At 36.8% G+C, this 27,244-nt stretch overlaps 1 protein-coding gene across 1 annotated transcript in view; it reads right to left on the bottom strand.

Annotated features, from left to right (window-relative positions):
* OLA1 (Obg-like ATPase 1) overlaps positions 1-27,244 on the bottom strand; it is a 99,893-nt gene that overhangs the window by 69,430 nt on the left and 3,219 nt on the right. The window contains exon 2 of the mRNA XM_009894540.1: positions 21,162-21,289. Coding sequence (XP_009892842.1) covers positions 21,162-21,165 — 4 coding nt within the window. The 5' untranslated portion in view covers positions 21,166-21,289. The remainder of the gene's footprint in view (positions 1-21,161; positions 21,290-27,244) is intronic.

Genomic DNA, 27,244 nt, shown 5'->3' with positions numbered 1-27,244 from the left:
GGGGGTGGGGGGGGGTGTTAATTCTGTAATCCAAAAGAAGTGCATACGTAAAGGTGCGCTCAAACTCCACAGTTCTCTACACATGAATGTCAGTGTGAACATTTCTATCACGCAGCAAAACAGTCAAGCAGGCCACCAGAAATTGCCTTTTTGCACAAGGAAACATGGATCTTAAAGCATTACCGCTGATTAAAAAAACCAAAAAAGTATTTGAAATCCAAACATTTCAGAATGAAAAATAATCAATACTAATGTCATCCTTCACTTGACCACTGCCTTTTTTAAACATCACCACTACCACAACTTTTTCAATGGGCTGTGATATAAACTGTCAATCTCACAGGCAGTCAGAAAGGGCTCTGAAAAAGACAATCTCGGTTGCTAATTCCAGCATCTGGTTCAAGGTCTGGTTTGACACTGGTCTTATTTTCCTGATAAAATAAGCCTATAAATCATTCTTAGACAGAATGAAGATCTTCTCCATTTCAAAACACTCCGGCTTTCAAAGAAACTCTCCAGAAGAAAAGGACCATACTAGCCATCATGCTTCTGGCAATTTTTGAAGTCCCTGAAGAAAGTCCTTGTTCATCAGCACTTAAATCTATATATATATAAAAAAAAAAAAAATCTTCATCCAATTATTGTAGCAAGGTTCCTTGCAATTTTTTCACCAAAAGCTATCATGTAGCATTTGTCTTGGACCTTGTCTATCCTGAAGAGGCTATCATTTTTATAAAAATACATCAAATTATTTTAGGATTTCTAAAACTAGTAGACTCTCAGTAGATGCTGAACCACAATACTTATACTTTTTCACATTAGATGAAAGATAGATGACAAAAAAAAAAAATCAAAAGACATGAAAAAGGCATATACAGTATTTAAGCATTTACGTAGATGCCTCTAACACTGCTGCTATAGATGGCTCCCCAGAACAGCAAGTCAAGCAACACCATCACTTCACAAAGTTTCACTCAACTTGCAGCCTGCTCACTATTTGCCTGCAGGAAAGAGGGCTGACAGGAGCAAGCCAGAGGTCAGAAGAACTGTCCTAGCGGACTTCACATCACCTGCTAGTTGAAAGAAGAGAATCTAACCGAAAAGAAGATCTATTAAGAGTTAAATCCCATTTTTCACTAAAGTTACAACTTCAAACCAGTTTGTTATGAAGACACAGTTCATTGTTTAATTTTTCCCTTTTTGTAACAACCCTGACAAAGAATACTATACATACCTCTTCACATAATGAAATGTTCTAACCTAAATTGGAACAGGGATAAAAAAAAATTCTGTATCACATAACACGGAAAGAAAATGTTACCCATCTAAGATTCTTTCTCTTTAATTTGGCAGTAAAACCCTCATGTTCAGAGCTTATGAAAATACCACACAGAAACTTCAAAAAGGCTAGTTAGAAACACCACAAATCAAGAAGACTTTTCTGCTGCAAAAAAAAAAAAATTTGAAGAAAGCATAACTGCTGCAATGGTATGAAAACAGGCCACATTTTACTATCAGCAAGCCAGTGTTTATTCAATGGTCATTTTTCAAACAGTTTGTTTCTATGAAACAATTTTCTGAAGTTTTATGAGATGTTATTGCAGACGAGAGGAACTTCCAAAAAACTATGAAGCTGAAGTTTCTGTTCTGTCATTTATTTAATAGTACATACATATTTAAAGAAAAAGATTTTATATAAGTTGGTGGGCAGTACAGTTAAGAAAAAACATGTCAAGTGAACAGAAGATGGATTACCTAAAACTAGGCTCTCGATCTTGGTGAAAAATTAGAACTCTGATCACAAGATAATTTTCTTTGTGGTTTGCTGATTACTAACCTTAAAAATGTTCTCCGAGTCATTAAGATCATCTGTTTCTTTACAATGTGCTTTCAGTTACTGGTTTTCAATTTTCAACACAACACTGTTGATAATATTACAATATCCCCTCCTCCTAAGAGAGGCCTTTAGAGCCTGTTTGCATTCCATGGGTAGACACTGCCTTGCTCTCAGATGCAGCTCCATCTGCCTTCCTCCCCCACACTGCCATCCACAAGCCCAGCTTACCCAGATAGTCACACCAAGATATTAAAACTAATGGCATTCCATACATATGAGACTGATTTATGCATTCAAACTGCATCATACGAATAATCTTTTCTCTTAGCAAAGCTTTCTGAAAGGCTCTTTCTTCTTAAACGTGCTGAATATTTCATTCTAGTAGAAATATTTCTATGCAGTGCTTGTGTAACACAGAAATAATGCACTTCCGCATAATTATGCTTGTTCTGAAACAAAGAACAGCTATTTGTTCTCCAAGGCAAAGTTTAAAACACACACACCAAAAAAAAGTAACTTTGCACTGGTTTTATGGGTGAAATTTCAAATTTCTTTGTGTTAAACTGGGGCTTACCCTATGAAATTCCAACAAATTTAACATTTCAATTTAAAACGATTTCCCTTTTTCCCTACAGCTGCAGTGGTCCCAAAGATACCTTTCTAATCAGGAAGCTGTTTGAATAATTTGTTTGCAGTGTCAGAGAGCTTTCTCATATTTTCCCTGCTCTAGTACAATAAATTAACAACATTCTAGTAAATAGCACCGCTGACGTACAAAATCCTGTTAACCAACGTCACCCTGCTGTTACATAGCAAGAAAACAAAAAGTAGGAAAGCAAAAAAACCCCAAACCAGCAACTACTACCATGTGCAGAGGAATTCTGCAAAGAAAAAAAAAAATTCCATAAACAGAAAGAGATGAGAGAAAAGCATAACTTGAGGTTTTTAGCTGACAAAGGCAGCATTTCTCTCCAGCAGGGAGGGAATTTGGATGTTGCTTATGAGAACCATATGAAGGGCCACGAAGAAGGAAGGACTCCTTTTGTGACTGAGACACATAAGCTGGAAACAATGGTGGTCTGCAACAACCTGTTGGTTCGCAGGCGGCTGGGGCAGCCCAAAGGTATTCTCCAGGCAAGCAGCATCTGCCACACCCCTTCAGGCTCCCAGCATCACCCTTCCTGGGAAACCCACGCTTCCTCTCCCGAGTATGGCCTGACGTGCTCCTGCCACACAACAACAGAGCAGAAATCAAGTAAGCCGTCCAGCCTCCAATAGCAAGGACCAAGCCCAGGGCAGGCAAGACCAGGTTTGCATGCCATAAGCTAATCACCCTTGCTATAGGGGATCCAGAGACATCTGTGTGGCATAAATATGAGAACCACAGTTTACACATCCAGACCCCACCAGTATACACTGTGCTCCTGAACTTAATCGGTTCCCTTAGTTCATTAAACAGCTAGCTGTACATTCCCATCTACAGCAAAACTAGGAAAAGCTGTTAAACATTCTTCTGAAACAGCAGCTGATTAGGAAGATCAGAATTATGATATATTTACCTTTTGTAAAGTGTCTAGTCCATCATATCATTCAACAATGCTCAAATGAGGTAGCCAAAATACCTTAGCATGACATTACACTGACTGCACAGGAGAAAAATGAAAACTTCATAATACCTAACACTTTTTTAAAAAAGTATAGAGCTTCAATTAAAAAAACTATTAAATAATTCTGGATTTTTTTTCTTCTGTTAATAACGGAAACCCTGATGAGGTTTAGTGACAAAGACACCTGAAAAGTTGAGTAGCCAATTTGACTGGCAAGTACCTTTGCTCTGCTAGGCGTATTCATGCTGCACTCTCCAGTTCTACCAATGGCTAAGGCAAGTCCAACAGTGACACTGTAACGCTTCTGTATAAAGGAAAATACACGCATATAATGGAACTCCCTAATTATTTACTCAAAGAGTACAATTGCATCCATTAATGCTCAAAACCACTCACAGTGAAAACATACAGAGGGGAAAAAATAATTTAAACATGAATACCAATGTTATTTTATTTTAGTATGGGACAAATCAACTACAAAAAACATTCTACACAACAAGAATATGTATTTGTAAATGATCAATTAACTCACATGCTAAATTATTCATTCTATGTGGCACAGACACATTAATGTCAGTCTGCAAATGTAATCAATACAGGAGAGGGGAGGGTGTTTATTTTTGTTTTTTATAAATATATACTGATTAGTTCAGGTTCAGACCAAGCCATCTTTATTCACACTGAGCAGAACTTAACTGCAATTCATGGAATTCAAATCACAAACACAGTATGACTAAATAAAAGAATTGTGCCCTTGGAAAGGATATAGAAGTACTTTAAAAAGTCGCTTTTCTCCTCTCTTCCTACTTGCTTACACACACATTCCAAGAAAAACAACAACAGGAAAACACATGAAAGGATGAGAGCCAGAATCAGTAATTCACCCGTTAGCAGCTTAGAATGATGTTGGAATAAGAAAATAAAAAATATCATCTTGGTAAAGTGATTAGTGTTAACAGTTTCTCAGTTAAAACATAACTGAAATGTAAGCATTAAAATAATCATATTATTTTCAAAGCCACTGCATAGGAAAAGAGACTATTTGAGTACGCTGCACTTTTTGATACTGTTCTGCATGGTCTTTAGCTTGTGCTTATATCCTTTTCACATCCCATCACTACAGCATTATTGTTGGTACAGTGTTGTAATCATTATTCGACTGTAAGCTACTTTTATTTTTATTTGTGGATTGGGGCATTACCTTGAAATACTATTGCGTATTTTTCCCCTTCCCTTGTAAAAGCTTTAATTAGTAAAACAAGAAACCTGCCAACATCATGACATCTGGTTTTAAGAAATTCAGTATCAAGCTTCAGTAATTTTTGTCCCAGTTGTAACCAGTACAAACAGACTCCTTGCTCCAACAGGGCCATACCAAATGGTTGGAACACATGAGCAAACGGAGCTGGATTTATTTCACTTCACTACCAGCACAAGGGGGAGGAGGTTTGAGAAAAAATGGAGTTGCTAGGGCAAGTAGTCCCTAATTTGCACTATTCCTCAGAAGGATAAGTTACTAGGTCAACATTACGTGAAAGAATAGGGAAGCTGAGCTTACGTACTCCTGTATCAGTTCTTCTGGCCCAAGGAGGAGGGGTGACTGCTAAAGGCAGCCTTTATTGCTCCAGGACTAATATGCAGCCACAGAGATTTTATCACAGATTCAGTACTGCCAGTAACTCCTGCATGCAAATTACTATAGAATTACACAGTTGTCAAGTATTCCCTACAAAGATGAAGCAATTTAATATAAAAATCAGTATTGATGTAGATTTGTTACAGCCTAATTTCTTCAAATGGAAACTATGCCTCAGAATTTCAACTATGTGTTATTCCTTTACTAAGGTTATGTTGAACAAGACAGACCTATTGCATGCTTAACACAACCAACATACAAAAAACTATACTAATTTTACCTGCTTTATTGAACTTTCCACAAAAATCATCCTTTACTCAAGACTATAGAATTTGAGGAGGACGCAGCAGTATTTTCCATGAATTTCTATAGCACTGAGTATCTGTTTTAACACAAGGAAAACAACTTAACAGTAAGAAATCATAACCCAGTCACATGCAAATTCTTCCCATTCACTTTGAAGTGGAAAGACATATAAATAAAAGAAAAATATAGCAGTAACAGAGGAACAGAACATCACATATTAGGTATTTCCAACAGAGAAAGCCTTTCAGTAGGTATCTGTACAGTCATGAGTACACTAGGGTCAGAATCAGAAAACCCTGTGTGTGTTATCAAAACCAGGGTTTGCTTTTGGGTTGTATTTTAAACTGCGCAAGCTAAAAACTATTCCGTTCATGTCAAAACGTGTTCATATAGAACAAAACGTCTCCTGCAGTCCAGATCACTTTACTGCAAGGCTTTTTTCTCTGTTGCAATATCATCATGTGCTGTTAATTTGTTAGCTGAAAAAAAAAATATGCTGAAGCTTAACATGCGTTTATATCTACTTGTTAAAAAATAGTACAAGAAAAGCCTTCCATAATGGAGAAGGGAGGAGGAATGGAGGGGGTGGGAGACAAGAACAGGACACAAAAAAACACCTTTTTCAAAGATTGTTCAAGGCAAAAGGGACATGTCATGTTAAACAGTAGTCAATAGCTGTATACAACCAGTAAACAAATTCAGCTCTATGAAAAAAGAACTACATCCCCATTTAGTGGTTGCAATTTAGATTATTCTAGCGTGTAATACTTTAATTGTATAAAACAAAGCTGATGTCACAAACACAAAAGAACTTCTTGCAAAGCAAGCACCACAAGTAATTTTTATGCTGCCACTGATGGCTGACAAGTGATGAGCACTTTGTTCGAATTTATATACTTACGCATCTAAGGCAACAGGTGGCTTATAAAAAGAAAACACTAAGAGCTTTTTAACTCTTCCTTATCAAAATTTTTATAATATGTTTTATCATAATAACTAAACAATCTCTACAAATAAAAGCTCAACATACTGACTGCAAAGATGAACTATGGCTCAGGGAAAATTATCCATTATTTTGATAAAAGTAGAAACTGAGGCAAGGTTCTGGATCCCATTGACTTGAGCTCTGCCTACACTCACAACATTTTGCAATTGCACAAAGTACTCAATATTTAAATAGTACCCTGTGACATATAAATTACATCAATTAAAGACAAGAAATTTTATATTTTCTTGCTGACTGTCTTTTCTATACCCATCTCAAACAATAGCTGAATATTGTAGCACAGTTGGAAGGAAATTTTTACTTTCAGGTCCTTAAAACCAACTGAAAGAGTGATGTGTTTCAGTTGTGTAATGTAGTTTTGAGCCAAGAGTGGCATTACAGAAATACTTTTTTTTTTTCTAAATACTGCACAGTCCAATGAATGTTTTGTTTTCTTTAAGCACACAAAGAGTTATAACAAAATAATTTAAATGTCTACACTACACAGAATGCAAGATAATACTTCACATTTGCATTTAAGTGCAAAAGACTTTCAGGCAAAATAAAAGACACCATAAACACCCAGATAATTCAGATTATTTTTTTTAAAAAAAGGAATTTAGAGTAGTATTGACTGATTTATTTACATTAAAAAAAATTGAAGATAAGTTGAGAATGCAAAAATGCAATAAGCATACCAAAACAATCTTTATATCCTGCCTTGTAATTAAACTATGAAATAACCATCTGCTTATGATTAAAACATTTTAGTGTTTGCTGTTTTGGATAGATTAAACGCACATACCAAGATATTAGACTTTTTCCTCCGCATGACAATTTTACCATACCATCCCTAACAATTAAAAAATATGACACATGAATATTTTTATCTTGTATGCTACATATATACACACAGAATTTCTATGGTGATGTTCACTGGATTAATCTTTCTGCTTTATGACACTCCAGAGCAGTGCAGAGAAGCTCAACCCAGAGTCTTAGACTGCCTATCTTTCAGATTCCCTCGGCTTCTTTCCATATTTTCTCTGAAAGCAAGCAATCCCTCTCAAGTAGCCTACATTCTGGTAGCTATACATTTTCCCCTCTGCAACTCTTTCACACACTTGACTTCCTATTCCTACTGCTATTTAGTTTTGAGACATCAATTTTCACATCAAATTACCAAAGCTTGGTGCATAAAAATATCCAGTAAGTCTCCAGGAACTGTTATCTCAGTAACAGCTATCTCAGTAAGTACTGAAATGCAAACCTATGCTCAAAAATATTTCAAAAGTTTAACTAGTAAAGTGAGCTTGAGGTATGGAAGTTTATCTACCATCATCATTATTGGGAAAAAAAAAATGTATGATGCGGTGGAGGGTGGGGAGGGAAGGAGGAAAGTAGAGGAAAGGAAGGAAGATGGGGGGGTGTTTGATTTTATAAAGAAATCCTTTTAATCTCACTTTAACAGAAATGAAATTAACCATGTAATGCTTCAATACTTAGAAAATTAATTCCATATCTAAGGATAAACACTGAGTTTCTTAAGAATCTTGTAGCTGTTGTATCCAACAACAGATGAAGCTCTACTTTCACTGCAAAACTGAAAATAAGAACTCAAAGTAGCATTTCTGAGGTACTCCAGAAGAACAAATGGTTCGGTTGATAATTAATGCATTTTGTTAATTGCCTCCAGGCACTGAGGCTTCAGGATGTCATTTGAGGCTAGAGACCCCTTGGCATCAGTAGTAAAACAGCAGCTTTCAAAGCATCTCTAGCAACTACTGCTGACATAAACATCCAGCACTTAAATCCAGCCCAATGCTAATTTTGTTCTTCCACATAGGATTTCAGGATTAAAAACACATCCTGAAACACAATAAAAATAGCTGGGAAAAACCTAAGAATAGCAAATGCAAGAGTGACAACTTCCAAACAGGAAAAAGGAAAAAAAAAAAAAAAAACCACACACAACAAACAACAGACCATCAGAATTTCTGCTGAGACGTCATTGATAAATAATTAATAAATTAGCACCTGTAAAACCAAGCAAAACTAAAACTTCATCCTTAGCCAATGTGAAGCTGGACTTTGTGAGGATGGAAGAGAAGTTTTGGAAAGCATACTGGAAAAATACCAACTGTCTTTGTTGAAGGCTCACCAGAAGAAGTCAGCAGATTTCCACATCAATACTTTATCATTACAACAGCATAAAGGCACATCTGCAGCCAAATCCTGCATCTCACTAACATCTCCAGCATACATAACAGTCATCAAAAAGTCAGTTTTCCTCAGGCTCCAGTGGCCAACATGCAAGGTTTGAAAGAAAACATCTCTAAGCCTTGCAGACTTGGAAGGAAAAAAAAAAAAAGGCAAATAAAAAAAAAATATGGATGCAATTTGCATTACATATTTCTTATAGCTGCCTTTTTACGAACATTTTTCAACTTACCCTATCAGCTTAATGCTCCCTCAGCTAGAACAGCATGACTGTTTGCTGGATTACATGTTAAATCTGATTAGAGAAATGACCTATTTTTAAAATAACCCAGCAAGAAGAATATGGTTATTTTTAAAATCCAAAAGCCCTTTTACTACATGGTTCTACAATCAGTTCCAACAGCACAGGAGAAAGTGGCAGCATGTAGATGAGAAGGTGTTGGAGTACGGAGCTGCTTCAGCTACCAAAAGACACACTTATCCAGCGTACAAGTTTGGCACAAAGTATGACTTTGGAAGGGGCAGACATCTATTTTTCTAGGAGTGGCATTTTGATCATTGTGGAAACCAGGACTGATCCAGTAAATAGCAATCATGAAAAAAAATGGAAACAAAGGTTTTTCCGTCACTTTAATAAACAGTCTTATAGACTGAAAAAAAGCTGCATCTGAATTGGATTACTGGAAAGAGCTTTTGCTTGGGTGTAATTGCTAAAGCAGTTCCTTCGGTACAGGTAAGATACACTCTTTGGCGTTCTACCGTTCACCAACTGCCACCATTGACTTCTAAGCACTTGTGGGACTAAAGGTAAAGAAAAATCAAGTACTCTAAACTGGCACCCCAAGGATCTCAGACAGATTTGCCTGATGCACAAAAAAGAGGAATTATATTTTAATTAAGCCTTGCAATTACATATCTTAAATAAACTAGGAGCCTTGTTTAGTTTATCCAGGATAAGTAACCTCGAGCCAGAACAAGAAACGCAGTGCCGGCTTCCTCCTAGTCTTCATTTGCAGTATTTACTCCACTGTTCAGAACACAGTAGTATCACATATGAACATAACAAAAATACCAACACAAGAAACTCAGACCATTAGGGAGAATTTAATTCATACATTTTGAAGGCCAGAAGACCTAGCAGAGCATAAAGTGTATAACTTGCAAGCATAAAGCTTACTAGAAATGTAAATACAATGAACATATGTCCAATGATGTGCACACATTCATTTTAGGAATATGAGTTGAACACAAGACCATGACATGGCAAAGTTCGTTTTAATAAAATAAAAAAAGCCAACACAAAAGAGCACTCACAGTGCTGCTCTTCACAAGCAATTCAAATCTATTTTATCCCTTCTTCAGCTAGATTGCTGTCATTCCAGATTTTTTACTTAGAATTCTGAGACTTGAGTTCCTATTTAAAGAGAGGAAAAGAAAAATCTTCAAAGTAACTTGGGTATCTTGACTCAAGGCACTAAAAGTTTACTACTTGTACCTCTAAGCAGGAGTGTTCTCCTCACCTGGAGACCACCACTCCCACAGATGATGCACCCCAATCATTTTTGCGAGCGCTCCTTGTCTATTTTAATATGAAGTCACCTAATTTCACATCAGCCTCAGCAATAATTAAATCAGCACATATGATACCGAAACACTCGCATATTCGCTTGCCATATTCAACTCTGGAGCAATAAGGGACAGTAATGAAGAGTCTGTGAGTGCCAACAGTTAACTCCTACTGCTGCTTCCAAACCAAACACAGGTCTATGCCCTCAGCTGTATTAGAGAGGATGGCCATCTACATATATATAAGGAAACAGAGAAGTGCTTTTAAGAGTCTATTTCAAAGTTTTCATTAAAACTCTGCATTAAAAAAAACAGCAACAAAAAACCTTAACTCCCTGTCTCTTTTGAGGAATGCACTTTTGAGAAAGCAAGTTTCTGAAAGTGAAGCTATAATATTCTCAGTCTACAGACCACTCACCTTTCTGATGCAATCACTGCAGCTAATTAAAGTGATGCTGGAAAACAGTCAACCACTTATCTTTTTCTGTTCCCAAATTCTTGCAAAGAATTGTTGATTTTACCTTTTCTGAGGTGGCCTTCCTCCAACCAAAGGAAAACAGGCTTTCACATTTTGTATTACAACCAGGAAAAAAAATAAAACGGCATTATTTTTCCCTTCAAGATCTCAAGAAAGTCCATGGCACAGCAAAGAAGAAATGACTTACAAAGTATTAAACTATCACTAACAGAATACCCTACACCATCAGTAAAGACATCCACTCAAACAGGCAAATGTGTTTCAAAAATAGTCACCCGAACACCCTTTAACACTGTCACATATGGATAATTTCTTTAAAGTATGACAGAGAAAAACTTCAGTCTCATCTGTATTGCCTAAATAGCAATTATACACTGCTATATGACATACAGAGCTATAATAAAAGTAGTTGTAGGTCAATGACTCAGTAAAGACAACCTGCCTGGTCTTTATTCTCATGGGAAGGGGGGTTTACTGGTCAAGTACTTTATGACTCACAGTACAGTATATTAGAAATTTTCTGTGTATTCTTTAGAATTGAGAGATTGCCCTTGTAGCTCAGTAGGTAGCTCTCCTGTTTCTGGCCTACGAGGTCATAGCTTTAAGTCCCTGCTGAGGAAACTTAACAAGTTCCATCTATAAATAGAGTGGCATTAGATGCTGCTACTCTAGCAAGGGTGGTGGCCTCTAGACAAGAAATTTTTATGTTTTCACCTGTTCTGATAAGAAAAAGAAATTGAACATAGAGAGGCACAGGATATTAGGCTAAAGATGAATGACAAAATGGGCTCCAAAATCCATTTTAACTTCAATTAGCATGAGACTTACAATTCTAGCATTGTCAAACTACAATAAAGGCTAGAGAAGAATGCAAGAACAATAGTTTTCCTTCTCAATGAGCATAAGTAATTAACTAAAATTACAGACTTTACAATATTTGAGACTGAAAAGAAATCTCCTAAGTGCTATACAATCAAAGTTTGACTTGTGACATCAAGAGGCAACCTCAATGTAAAACAAACTTTGGAGTTTTTGATTAGTAACAAAAACATTTGAACATTCACAGCTCTCATCTTACACTTTCTAAAGAAGTAAAGTATATCCTTGAGAAACATTTATTTATCAGGGATTGAAATGAAACCAGTATACAATGTATACATTTTTCCTCTTCATACTTATATATTTGGAGAGGCTTATTCAGCTTTCAGAATAACAATTACTTGTGACAATTTTAAGACTAAAGCTTATTTAAACCCTTATCTGAGTTTATTTGTGCTTTAAACTGTAGTTACCTGGCCTTGGAGAAATATGGATTAAAGCTCAGGTATCACTTTCACTCAGCTTGGCGATGTAATTTACTATTCAATAGAGACAAAGGCTAACTCACTAGACTGCTGACAATTTTCCAGCACCTCTTCCACAGTCTGAACCCACGTGCCCAGGAAAACAAATCCACTCCTCTGTGGGAGACAAAGCTGCTAACAGTTTTGAGGTACAAACCCGTAAGTTTTTTTATACATGTACTCCAAAAGGAAGGAAACACCAGCAATAAAACAGGAGATGAGGGTGATTTTACAATGTGACTTCCTAGATCTGAGAGTCGCTAATACTATGCTCAAGTAAGAACAAAAGAACAAAATCTTGCAAAATTTTATTGCAATAGTTTAGCTTAGGAGGTTACTGTCCTTCTCATATTTATCTTATTTGCTTAAGTGACAAAACTGATTAGCTAAAAGTTTTCCACAGCTGGCCAAATTAAGCTAGTTGGCTTAATTGATCTGGCACTGATCTGTTGAACATGATGCAGGTGTATAAAATGTCTCCTTCTTGCAGGTTTAGGTTTAGTGGTAGCACTAGTCGAAGCTACACATCAGAAGTTTCATAAGAATCCCATCCCAGTCCTTTAATTCTACTACCAACATTTTGGTCAATAACATACTACTATCCAAAAAACACCCGAGGTTCTTTTCTACTCTTCAGATAATCCTACAGAGTAGACTATATCAACAGACAACTGCTTTGCAGCATCAACCTTCATCCTAGGGCATCTTCCCATATCACTGTACTGAAGAGTAGGCACAAGAAAGATAACTGCCATTGTACCACACAATGGGATGGCTGGTCTTGCCCCTAATCTACTCCCCCTTTCACTCACATCCACTGTCTCCACTGTTGGATGCTGCACAAACACTTACTCCAATCCTACATGGTTATCTCTCAAGAAGCTTCTTTGAGCAGATGTCTGAATGTATCTTCTCTCTAACAACACTTTTTCTGAGCAAAAATACTGCTGCGCTTCCATCCTTGGATCCAGAGAGAAAAATCCAACAGCACTAGCTCTCCAAGATGGCTTAAGATGTGTGCATGACATTAATGATGACGGCACGTTCTTCCCTGCAACAAATCTTTTGTCAAGGCAGTACTTCTTGAAAAATCGGTGTTCCATTACTTATTGCCTCTTCATTGCATTTTTATTGGGCACTTTGTCGGTGGGTTTTTTTGCCACAAACTTCTGAGCCCAAAAGAAAAAAAAAAAAATAATCTGCTGTGCTTCCTTTTGGCTGCTTTACAATATTTAAAAGGGGAAGGAAGACTGGTAGAATTCATGCATACAACATTGTTTGCTTTCAGAACTTTATCTGTTTTCAGAAGGTCCTTTCCCCAGTCTTGTTCATTACCACACAGAATGTGGTACAGCATCAAGAGGGTTGCAAAGAACTGATTAGATTCAGGTACTGGTTGTTACATTTGCATTCTGTTTTCTGCTTGCAGGTACAAAATTGCTGTAAGGAGGACAGGAGAAATCTGGCACTCCGCTGCTTCTGCTTGTATCATCTACACAAACAAAAAGTCTGCAGTAAAATAAAGCTAAGCACCCTCTGAAAAATCCTCCTCTTCTGGAAAAAAAAAGCACTTTCTTTTTATATGATGAAACACTGATGATAAGCCAATCTGTATGCATCTCCGGGAATATTTTTATTAGCCTCCCTTCCCCTTCAAGGTGGTGAGCTTAGTATCTGAATGCTGAGGGGTAAAATTCAAAGACAGATAACACATGGCCTAAGACAAAGTACCCCTGGGTTGGTTTTTTTGGGACCTGATATTCTGGAGTTGCAACATACCAGGCAAAAATAGTCTTGCTAATAAAAATAATTTCCGTTTCAGTGATAATTTTGCCAAAAGGGATAGAGGAATGCCATTTTCATGACTTTGGGTAATGTTCTGCATAGATTTTTTTTTTTGATCACAGAATCACCACACTTTACAATATTTTACAAAAAAAAAAAAGAAAACCACCCCAAAACCCCCAGGCATTAGTTAATAAAATAAAAAGTTTCATATGGCCGCAGCTGTCACTTTAATTTTAAAACTTTCACAATTTTTGGTTTTAATATGGAGAAGTCACTGAAAGCTAATTGAAAGTTTAGCTGAACTGTGAGCTACTCCAAATATTAAACATTTAGTTACTTTAACAAAAAATAAGAATGAAGAGAAAAATCTCAGTAAGAACTATTATCTACTCAATAGAATGAAGAAATGCATCTTGTCTAACACTAACAAGTTTAATCTATGCAAATTACTTTTAAACTTATGTAGCCTAGCAGTGCAAGGTTTGTATTTGTAAATGAGGAACTCTAAGTTTTTTCTTTTTTAACAAGTGGCAATTACATTTAGCAATACAAAACAAAACCAAAGCATCTTCAAAAAATTGAACCAAAATATGCTGCAGACAAAATTTTGTAAGACATATGTTTACATCATTTCAAGGTGAATTTTGACACATTACAAAGATGAAAAAACAGCTTCACATATTACAAGTGACACAGCTGAGCTACAGCTGCATAAACAGAGTCACTATGATTCCCAACACACAGACTACACATGCTGAAGGGATGAGATGCGACTCATACTTTGTTCACTGAAATGCTAGTGCAGTGGAGTGTACCTAAGTGATATCATCACATGCCTCCTCTCTGTAGCAGTCAGCTTCCAGGAGCAGCAATCAGCAGATATGATTTCTTCTTAGAGAACATCAGGGAAAAAAAATGCATCGTGCCTCAAGTGTATAAAAGCCACAGAATGATTAGCATCCTTATACAGAAAATACATACTTTTTTTTTTAGAAAGTCAAAAAATGAAGTCAAAACAGAGGATGCATCTTATTCAGTTAAATAACTTCGTTATCATCACTTTGATTCTTATAGGCAAATCAAAACACTGGCAGTATTAGTGTGAGTTCCCAATAATCCTCATGATGATAAAAAATAAAGCCAAGTCAACTTGATTTTAAATGCTGAGCAAAAATCAGTATGAGTATTGTCAAACTCAGTTTTGAATAGTGTTTATTTCAAACAAGAATCAACTACACTCAGCTCATGTGATACTTATCTATTCAAGTTTTAAATGACAGCAAATTGGTTCAAAAGTTACCTAAAACCCCAAAGGAAGTAGAACCAGGGGGTGTCCTAAACACTTCCAGTTACAAAAGACATAAATCTGGAGTAAAAGCAATTAAAGCTTTTTAGAAACCAATTCACATCAGTCACACCAGTCACTTCTATATGACTGCAGGGGATGTTTACCTAGCTTCATGGTTCTTTCACTCTTCCCACAAAGAACAACATTTCATAGATCACCAAACTCCCCATTCTGCCCCTAAAAAGCAGCTACAGCTCCTTTGCTGTGAAGTGAGAGCACCTCCAGGCAAAGCAGCAAAGCAAGAGCTCCCCACCCCTACCTGCCTGTGCTCCCCCTGCACCGTATCACTGCAGGCAGCTCACGTGTTTCTCTGCAGGACTGGAAGACCAGGTGGATGGCATCCAGGTGAGTTCTCAAGTTCTTCCACAAAAGCCAATGTTGCTGCCCTACTTCAAACATTAGGCATCAAACCCTAACGTTTTTTTGTTTATTAAAAAGGAGCATTTGATAGCAAAGTACTTTTACAGACAAATTTCCTTCCAATTTCTGTAACTTTGAAGAGAAAGACTGGATTTCATTTAAAAAACTAAAAATAAGAGAAAAACGTGGAACATATTTTCAAAAAAACTAGGCCTGCGGGGTATCAGTGGGAAGAGAAACTAAAAAACATGAAGAGGTCTGGCTGTTTAACATCCAGTACATTCAAAAACTTGACAGAGCTGTAGCAGAGACTAAATACTGACATCTACCATTTTCTTCACCGAAGCGTTATTTAAGAGCAATTTGTAAATTTACACTTGTAACAAGGTTGCCATTTTTAGTCTACCATACAAAGAAAGTCATTTTCTACAAGTACTTGTGACTGATCTGCCATAAAAGTTGAAAGGTGGTTAAAGCCATGCAACTTGGGAAGAAACACTATTACAATCTTCAAACAGCCTGCCTTCTGCCACCAGGAAAACATTGCTGCCTCAGTTAAAACCATAATACATCTGAAACATTGAAAATAGAACTGTCAAAAATGTTTCAAATTAAACAGTGAAACTCAGAAGAACAAAGCTGTAACCACTTTAAAGCATGTGTCAGGCTACTATAGTACTAATGCTGCAGATGCCACTACCCAGGGCAGAAAACAGTTTTAAAATCAAATTCCCCATTCACTCAGCCAATAAGTAAGCAAATATGTGTTTGAGGTTTTCATAATTGGATTTGGCCAAAAATAAAATATACCCCTACATCTGGAAAAAAAAATAAAAGTATATTGAGATCAAGTGGTTTATTTTAAATATCAGCAATTCATTTTCAGTTTGTGCACTTTAATAGAAAAAAAATCTATAGGAAGTATCAAAACCCAAGAATGTATTGGTTTATTCTGTATAGGAAAACCTAATCACCTTGTTTGCTGAGCTAAGAGAATCTACTTCATACTGTTACAATCATGTACAAAAATACAGTGGTGCTCAACACAAACTCACCTCTCCTTTTACTTGTCCTATTACCCTACCACGTGCTGTTCTCACTCTTGTTACCGTTTCTTTAGATATATTAAAGAGTACCTTAGACATAAAAACAATGCTTTCATTGATGTAACGAACACTGTGTCTCCCTGGGAAAGTAACCGTGTATCTAGGATATGGAAACTTGAAGGCTGAAAATCCATAATCATTTCAAGGTGAGGGTACTTTCCTTTTTTTAAATGAATAAGGAATGTAGAGAATTAGCCAGACAGAAATCAATCTCGTTTATCCTCAGCTTTATGCCATGCAAGAAACTGTCTAGGTGAATGCCACACAGAACTTCCACAGTTCCAACAGAAATGTAATTATAATTACTTTGAGAGCACTACAGCTACTGCTTATCTATGTGCCCTGTGGTGGATAAACTGATAGGCAACAACCTTCTTCAAAAATCATCTCATAACACAAAGAGGTAACAACACTGAATTCTCTTATGGCAGCTAAAAAAACCCACAAACCAACCTCTTGTGCTAAAGAAATCACAGTTCAACACATTCTCAATGAATAAAGAAAACAGTATCAAAACGTTTAGCCTAGGGCTATAAAATACCGTCAGTGAGATTCCCAAAGTTTGGCTCATCGTACTCAACAAAAGCTCTCCATTCCTAGCTAGCTACTTCCTTGCCTTATTACCTTAATACAACTTGAGTGAGTTAATTCTCAAACTGCTTTTTGCAAAAATACCAACTGAACCAAGCTAAGTCAAAGCCTAACAAGCCTTTCTTCAATGTACTCAGGCATGCAGATCTTTGATGTCTACAGCGCAAACCCCACAATGACCTGCTTCTGACTTTCTGCCTGGCATCCAGAAATAAGAAAAGACCAATTCTCCAAAGGGTTCTGCTTCACATGCTAGCCATTAACACGGGCAGTAGTGGTGCACACTACAACAGCATAAAGACAGGGAGCAATGGTTTCACTGCTCAAAGGTGAAAATTTGTTCCAGATCAACTCAAAACCTTAGTGAAAACAAACGTTAAATTATTCATGCTTTGAAAAAGCATGGTCCTCAGATCACTTCCTAGTGCATCTCTTCTTAAGAACTTTTTATTATTCTCATCTCCTCTTCATCTTCAGCAACACCTCCTTTCCAGCTTGCTGGCATACAAAGCCTCACCTTCCAGCCCTCTCCCTATTCCCCTTTAAAAGGAACCCAGACAGGTTGCTCCTATTAAGGAGCTAAAAACTGATGGCTGATCTCCGGGCTTTCGGGTTCCTAAAGACAGACAGCCCATTAATAATTTGGACCAAACCCTGGTAAAGGGCAACCAAGAAACTTAATCCTCTCAGAATCTGGAAAGTCTAAGGATTTACACCAACAGTTTAAGTAGTTTCTATAATCTGATAGAAACCGTGCCAACTCCAGGTATGCTATAGACTCATAAAAAGGGATGTTTATATTGGAAATAATTTTGACAGGGAAATGGATGTAAAACCATTACAGCATATTGTTGTGGTTTGAGAAACCCATAACAATTTATTTCCATTTAGACAATCATTCTACCACCCAATGACCCCTCCCTACCCAGGAAGGGGAAACTGGGAAAAACAAGGAAACCCGGGAGCTGAAATTTAAACAGATTTAACAGACTAAGATAAGTAAAATTAATAGCACTAAAGAACCAATGTGGATCCCAATACCAATACAGAATGTGCAAAGATTATACTCAGCCAGTTGTATCAGTAGGAAGTTGTGCATTCCCAGCAGTGGACATAAGTGTTGGACACTGCGAGTGCTACGGCTTCGGGAGGAAGTGAAGGCCTGGGGAAGGCCTTGAAGGGAAGTGGGTTAGGCAGATAAGTAAAATTAATAGCACTAAAGAACCAATGTGGATCCCAATACCAATGCAGAATGTGCAAAGATTATACTCAGCCAGTTGTATCAGTAGGAAGCTGTGCATTCCCAGCAGTGGACATAAGTGTTGGACACTGCGAGTGCTACGACTTCGGGAGGAAGTGAAGGCCTAAGGGGTTCGGCACCAGGGCAGGAAGTTCTCAGGATGGCAACTATCAAGGGAGAAACTGAAATTCACAGCAAACTTTCTAATTTATACTGAATGTGACATTCCTGGTATGAAATAATCCTGTTGGCCAGCCTGGGTCAAGTGCTCAGAGCTCACTCGTCCTCATCCCTGCACCTGGCAAGCTCATAAACACCTTGAAACCCACACATCATAGCTGGCTATGAAGTCAGTATTTTCACAAACTCAAGACACTAGACTTCTAAAAGTATGGTGTTCCCAAGTATTAGAAGAGAAATTAGTCCCGTGTCGCTCAAACCAGAACACACATAAAAAAGGTTTATATTTTTTTTTATTTTATTATATAAGTTGGCATGGTATGTTGAAAACTTCACTGATTTATAGGTTATAACTAGAGTTTGTGCTGTGTAACCAATAGACTTTTTTTTTCCCCTTTAAATTTTCTAGGGGGCTATTACTAGCTTTTAGTGCCAAATCTTCATTTTTACAGTACTGTGGGGAAAGGAAAGTAGAACTAGTATGCACTTGACGGGGGTTGGGGGGGAAGTAGTTTAACATCTCAACAACATTTTAGATTAGCTTTTTATTATTATTATTATTATCCCTAAGTAATATTTTGAAAGATCTTTGTGTTTATTGGGCAATCAACACACAGAATTTCTACTTCAGTTCATCACTAGCTTGTGTTCTAGCTAAAACATCTAGCAAGAGCAGGATAAGAGGCAGGCTTAAGATTTTAAAAAGGAAAAAGTGCTATTTAAAAAGTGATTACTACTTTCTTTTTGCTCCCAAAGAAGAAAAACAACAACAATCATTTCACAAGCATTACATTTCAGAAACCTTGAAAGAAACTGAAGCATAACAAGTAAATGCAAGACTAGGTAAGAAATAGATGTTAATACAAAGTAAGTATCCAAATGGTTTAAAAACCCACAATAGTCTCATTCCTCTTTCAGTCCCCAAAGAGAAATACAAATGGTGTTAACCCTTACAATAGCTAACTGATACAAATGCTTAGAATTATTCAATATCTAGATTAAAAAGCATTTTCTCCACTGGCTATTATATCAACCTGTTCCTTAACAAGCATTTATGACACAAGTATCAAAACAGAGCAAGTATGAAGAGTTTACCACTTATTCTCAATTGACACCAGGCCAAACAGTAATTACAATTCCAGGATAGCAATGGATCTGAGGAAACCTCTCTCCTCTTTTTTCTAGGGATACTGTTGCAATGGTTCTTGCATAGTTGCAAATATTTAAAGTATACCAATGTATTAGTACAGCCTTCACATATCCAAATAGTTTCTAAAACATTGCATAAGTTCAAAAAGACTTACTTCACCCAGTAAGGATTTGGCCTTGCCTTTTCAAAATATCTTCATTTTAAATACTATTAAATGCTTAGCTACAATTAATAGCCTATAATTTTCTATTCTACTGAAAGTATGTGTCAAACAACCTTAACAGAAAATAGTAGTACTAGATATAAAATATAAATAAGGTCAAGTATTCAAAGAAGAAGTAATGCTCCACACATGCACAAACAGTTATAGATGACTTCCAGCTACTAGAAGACCTTAAAAAAGGAAAATGTTCCCAAAAGCATGTCTTGTTTTCCAACAGTCTAAGCCTAAAAACATAATACCTTTCCCCACAAAGTTTGTCTCACTCAACTGAAAACACAGCATCAGCACTCTGCACCAAATCAGTGTCTAGGTATTCTTGATGCATAATAAATTGCATTTGACTGAGGCAGCATGCCCACTATTCACCAAGCACGCAGACTGTAAAGGCACATCAGTTCACTACGCTGTATAAATATGTTTCAAAAAAACGTGCTCGTGGGAACAATCGTTCTAAGCACCTATATCAGTACTATAAAATAGTAATATTCCATGCCTTTGGTTTTTTAGAAACACCCTGCCCACAAAAAAAAATTGTTCCTATCACCAAATAAAGAGCATTTCTATTTTTTTTATTTCATTCTATTGTTTCACCACTCACTGTATAATAATGGCCAAAAGACAGCAAAGGTGTCCAGTTTCCTCAAATCTGCACAAACATTATTAAGCTCAATCTTTTCAGACCAGAAGCCTTTTTCAATACCCAAAGTGTATTGCAAACCCACATATACTTTCAACAAGCTTTTAAGCACCAAGTTTGTAAGTGTTGTTAATACGACTCTGAAGGCCAGTTCTGTATTGTGGTAAAAGGTGAAAGAGAGAATCAGAGCCCTTGGTCTAACTGAGAAACGTTCAGAATTCACAGAGATGGGGTGTGGGAGGTGCGTTCAAGACTTAATATAAGCCACACAAATCAGAAAAAGGAAAGAAGCAAGGCTTGCCCTGTGAGGAACAGAATACCAGACTCTGCTACTTACTCCATATTTTTGTTTTCTACTTCTGTTTCAGCCTTTTATTATCATATTCCATTCCTCCCATTATATAGCAGAGGATGGTGATTGGAAAAACCCCAAACCCGATGACTTTGAATAGAATGGTCAAAGTTAAAATTGTAATGGATATTTGTTCCACAGTTCTTAACTAGAGTATGACAATGCCGTCCTTAAGCTATAGAGAGAACACACAAATAAGTTTACATACGCATCAGATGAAAGATTCCATCACAGGCATTAATATGAGACAAGAAGGAATTTCCTAAGCCTTGGCCAGTGTGGGCTCCTTTCACAAGGCCAGCGATATCCACCACATTCAGAAAGGCTGGAATTTTGCTGAAATATAAAAGTTAAGATTCATTACTGAAGCATATTAGCCAAAACTTTTGGCACAGAAATAAATTCAGAACATGAAAATCTGACATTCCTTTTTTCTAGAACAAGTTATACATGACAGTAGCTTTCTTCCTTATTTAATGTGCAATGTATAAAAGACAAGTTTCCCCCTCCCACATAAAACATCAACCATTCTTTATTTTCTCTGTTTATTCATGTAAAATTAAGTAAACTAGTTTCTAAGTGTGGAAACATACTGACAACTATATGAATAATCAACAAGGCCTGGAAGACTGAGGCATGAAGTCGGTCATCTGTAACAAGCAGTTTTCATAGCACCAAAGGGATAAGATACAAAGACGGCGATTACACTCTGCTGTCGCACACCTTTAAGATTACCATTTAGTTCAGTAAGTAAAGCAACTTTCTCAGAAGACAAGGGCATTTCTTTAATACAGTGGTGATTAAAACTAGCAGTGATCAGGCTTATGCAAACAATTTGAAAGAAAGCAGAAAACAAGTTAACATGAAGCTGGCATTATAATGTAAACAGCTAGGATGTTTTCCACCATAGTTACCAGCAATGGGTTAGCAGACACGTCTACGTGACATTTTATATAGCAACAACAGAACAGTCATAAAGTTCAAATTAGGTTACAAAAAAATGGGGGGAAAAAAGCTTTAAGAGCTATGGGAAATGTAGATGGCAATTTATAAACTGCAAGCTTCTTATACTCTGCAGATTCTCAAGTTGTTTTAAAATGAGCAAGTAACTTAATGGGCATTAATCTTTTCACATATATTCCAAATTAAATTACTTCTCAAAATCCACCTGAGTCAGGGAAAAAAAAACCCACAACACTAAAACTTTGTGCTAAGGTGTTGACTAAAAGCACTTTCATATGGTCTATACAAATGACAATGCCATCATAAATAGTGGCAGTGATAGAATCACGCTGAAACTATGTAAATTCCTCATTTGCCAAAAACCAGAAACCACACACCACAGTCATCAAGATCTCCAACTTGATGGCTTCAAAATAAATAACTGGAACACTACTTAATTTCCATCAAATACTTTAATTTATCACCATTATATATCATTAGCACTATGCTAAGATTACTACAACAGTTCACTGTTGTACTCACTGACTGTTACTGACTGTAACTTAATAACAACGATGAGAAGGGTGTGACTTACGCTATGAAGTCTGCATGAGCATACAGTGCCAATTTGTAAAGCAGTGAAAAGCTTTCTTTAATGGTGAGTGCTCTTCAACATAAGATTCAAATCTAAAGAGACAAATTCTACCTTAAGATGTCTTTTCCAAAGACCTACCATGGCAGTGATGCTCACAGATGGAGGAGGCACATAGGTGTGAGTGAGTGCTAGGCGTGACCTCATATAGAAACCTTCTCTGAACAATGTTACACTTCTGAAATCTTTACTGGCCAGAACCTAAACTAAGCCTTATTTTTATTAGTGTGACAGCTTTCTGATATGTATATAGTTTCGTTTTTTCAAATATTTAAGTATTTGACAGCATGACTGACAAATCTGCAACAAGAGAAAACTCCACTACTGTCAGGAAGCCACCCTTCTCTTCTTATCCTGATGACTTACAGCAGCTATAACCCAGACAGAAAAAGCTGTAGTCTCAGAAATCTACAAATCATCATCTCTGCTCAGGGCTTAGGTAGAACAAAACAAGTTTCCAGCTTTTTTCCTAACACTATCCCACTTCCATTTGACTGCAAATAACACAACACATAGTTTAATATTATCAGATGCACTGCCACACTTGAAATGAACTCCCTAATTTGGGAAGAGATGATCCATTAGAGTCTGACTTAGTATGCAACATCGATATTTCTGAAGGTGGGGTGACCTAAAAGCAAATGATCTTATCCTGGATTTGTTTTCTTTCTTCCTCTAACACTTCCCAAGAAAAATTATTTCTTTCAAGTACACCAATTGCACAATACAAGATCTGAACAAAATCTTTTTCTTTACCAAGGTGAAGTTCAAAGTATCACTAAACCTGTCAGGTGTAATAAATGAGGAACTTAATGCACATCTCATGTCATTAATATCTTTGTGATGAGCTTAGAAACAAGCATAAATAGAACACAATACCCAGAAGAGTGAGTTTAAAAAAATATGCAAGAAAATATTTACAACATAGCATGAGTTACTTAGATTCAGGTACACAATATGTTGACTTTTAGCTTTAAACTTCACTAGGCTCATGAAAAGAAGGGAAAGACAGATGTTGTGTACTGCAAGTTAATGCTGTTGAATGCAGTAGGAAAAAAACACATGAGTATAAGTACATTTTGAAGTACACAAACTTTGAAAACGTTACATTTTTGTTCCACTATGGTTTTCTTCACAAACTCTTTTTTTTTAAACTACCAGTACACAAACTCAAACGGAAACAGCAAATCCTTGTTTAACACACTACCAAGAGTGATGTACATTCTGAAGACAGAAAACAGTAACTCTATTAATGCATTAACCCAATAACTCCTTCTGCCTGACAAAACCACAGAGCTAATACACACCTCAGAAGAAACTGCAGCAACTTCCCAGTCAGAATTGTTATAATTTCTTGCCTTTTGACACATAACTAAGTCAACGATAGGTAGAAAAACGCCACTATTTAAAGCACTTCTCTATTGTCATTTTAAACTGTGTTTTAAGAAAAACAAAGGTGGTGGTGTTCTCCTATGCTCCCCTCTCATCATTCTGGTAGGATTAACTTCCTGGCCAGCCATCAGAAGAATTCACACTTTCACTACAAAGAGCAAGACAGATACCTTCATATGCAGATGGACCACTCTATCACCAGAATCAACCTCATTTGCTAGACAATGGAAAGAAAACCCAAGCACATTTATTTCACAATTGACAAATATGAGCAAGAGACCTTTGAAGATGAGCATCCGGGTTTCCAGGATGTTTTCTCACCTTCACCTTGGGTACCACAAAGCTAACATTCCAAACAAAATAAAACCATCCCCATTCTTGGCAGCCCCTTTCCTAGGCCTAGATCTCTATTTCATCATAGAAAGATGAAGACAGAAAAGCTGAAGAAGGCACAAACTAGCCACGCTTGCCTGTGCTCTGAAGGACAAAGCATGAACATTATGAAACTAAACAGAAAACACTGCAAAGAATGGGGAGAAAGTATCATGTATCTCGAGTATGTTTTAGTTCTTTTAAATGTAGAGGGCTTAACTGGATTGTTCTTTTTTTTTTCCTCCTCCTCTAAACAGATTAATTTCCATTTCTTAAGATTCGTTAGTCAGCATTAGCATAATGTCACTGAGCCTCAAATGATCATCAGGAACAGGTGGCATCAACTGATCATTTGTACAAATCAGTGCAACACCAATCTACCATAAAGCATGTCACAAGAATTTATGATATGAAGCAGTTACCAAATCCAGAAGTATCTCCATATTTTAAGCACAGGTATAATCCTTGAGCAAAGATTTTTTGAACCTCACTCAGAAAACAGCAACAGTGGGTTTGTGTTAGCATACTACCTTCACTGCAGGAGCTACTGTGCAACAGCACAAGACTCACTGGGCCAAAGAGAGTAGTACAGTTTTGTAGTCCAGCAGTAAGCGTATTTATTCAGGAATAAGAGACTTATGCATCCACAGGGTTATGCATTTTGCAAGGGAGCTTCTCAAGATTCCACAAGTAATTTAGTTGAGAAACCTCACAGGCAGCATACACCTGAAGCTTTGACTTAGACTGAAACATCATAACCGAGATGCTCTCTCTCTACCTGGATTTTTATTCTTCTAGGTTACCACAATATCCCTTCTCCAATGAAAACAATACCCCAATAATTTCTCTGCAGCATTTACTACAGTTTACTGAAATCTCACATTCACCGGGAGACCCTGGAATGCCACATGACAGCTTCAACTAAGTTCGAAATGCAGCAATTTTCCAGTAAGCCTGGCTGATAATTCTCATAACACACTCACTTTCTACTCATTTCTTGAATAGTTTGAAAAATTTCTCTCAACTCTACCTGATCCTAGGTCCCACATGCCAAAAAGGCCAGATTCTTCAGTATTGGGGTAAAACGTCCAGCTCCCCTTTTCTCTTTGGTAAAGCCAAATGTGCTACTCATCCCCTGTTTCCAGCACAGGCTCTTCTGCCTTTAAAAGCTGTTATTTGAAATCTGTTAGAAAGGGGAAATTCTTCCTCCTTCCCAAAAATTCCTACAACTTAAGTCATCCGTTAAGAGTTCACAAATGACCTGAAGTAGCAACATAGAAGAACATGTATATTGTGACAACTTCTTAGAAAGCCATTCAAACTCTCAGTCTGTCCTCACCGCTATTTTTGGCAGTCCCTCCCTCTCCCAGGAGACTGTACTCCCTATTACAGCTTCTGCAGTCAATCTTGCAAGCAGTTTGGACCAATGTAAGCACTGGAATTACAGGTGGTTTTCATTTACATAAATGCTCTTTTTAAATCTAGAGTAAGTCCCCCATGATGTCATTGAGAAAGTTCCACTGCTGATCTGGTTTCTAAGCAATACTTCCACCAACTGATTACATAATTGTGACTTCAAAACTTTATAGGATAGCATACTTAGATACTTGATAATGAGTTCAAGAGAACTTTTATTTAATATTACCCAGGACTTTCATGACCTAGACAACAATGGAAATTACTCCGATTTAGTTCAGTAACCATCACTTCAGCACTAAAGATCTGACTTAATCTACAATGCAACAGAACAAACCAAATCAATTTGCTGACAAAAAGGACAGAGATCCTGAAGTACTCTGGACAGTGCTAGAACTGAAGGGTGGTAGCTGCACTTTACATATTATCCTCCTGCGAGATAACCAGGATTGCTTTAAAATTTAAGTTTGAAAAAGATATCCAAGATAGAGTAAAAACAGTCTAAGTTAAATAGAAATGTTTGCAGTTGCAATAAGCATTCTGTTCTGTGAACACATATGTGCAAGGCAATGCACTTGCTTACCGGTGTAAACAAACAAGGAATTAAGTCAATGCTGATAACTTGAGAAAGGATGAACCAAACTACTTACATTTTACTCATTCCCGCTTAAAGTCTCATTTGATTTTAACCAGAGGAAGCAGAAACAGACTTTAAAATCACTTTTTTTAAAAAAATCAATGTTTTCACACAGGTTGATTACTATCAGCCAATACAGTCCTTCAGTTTTAACTATTTTCAGTTAAAATATAGCATAGGCTTGGATTGCTTCTACCTGAGTATTTCTTCTAGTTTATCATATAGTTTAAAGTAAACGAGAAAGAATGAAAATAATTGCAGTGAGGAGATTATCTGGGGCACAAAATAAATTAAAAAAAAAGAGGAAATAGCAGTTTCCACTACCCCCTCACTCAAAATGATTTTGAGGCTTGAATCAAGTGTCAGCACTGAGACACATCTCCTGGTCAGGCACAGTATGGCACAATTGTGGCAGTAGGCAGGACCGTACAGGCTAAGACTGGTGGGTATATATGCTCAGAGGCTTTCAAGATACGCGAGTTGTGACACAAATCAGTTGTGCAAATGACATCAGTTTGGCTTAATTACACTAAAAAATATTTTTAGGCTTAAGGTGATTAAGCAGCATCTTAATGAAATTTAGAAGAAAAAATAGCCGTATTTATTATAAAGCACAGCTTTACTAAAGTTTTTATTAAGTTACTAAAATTTCTTTAGATGTGCTACACACACAGTTCTTTTCTTATTTAAGAAACCCATCGCTTCTGAACACAAAATGTCTGTTTAAAATATTAACTGCAGTTAACAAATCAACTGTTTCTGGCTTCCAAGTCCCAATTTTCAAGGCAGGAGCTACCTGCTGAGATCAAGAATATCTCTTCTCCGTTTTAGAATTTGCAGATCTCATCCTCTGCTCCCTGCTTAAGATTCATAGATCGGA

This window comes from Charadrius vociferus, unplaced genomic scaffold (assembly GCF_000708025.1).
Source record: "Charadrius vociferus isolate BGI_N301 unplaced genomic scaffold, ASM70802v2 scaffold161, whole genome shotgun sequence".
Taxonomy (NCBI): Eukaryota; Metazoa; Chordata; class Aves; order Charadriiformes; family Charadriidae; genus Charadrius; species Charadrius vociferus.
The sequence above is the reverse complement of the archived record's forward strand: the minus strand, read 5'-3'. Positions and strand labels throughout refer to the sequence as shown.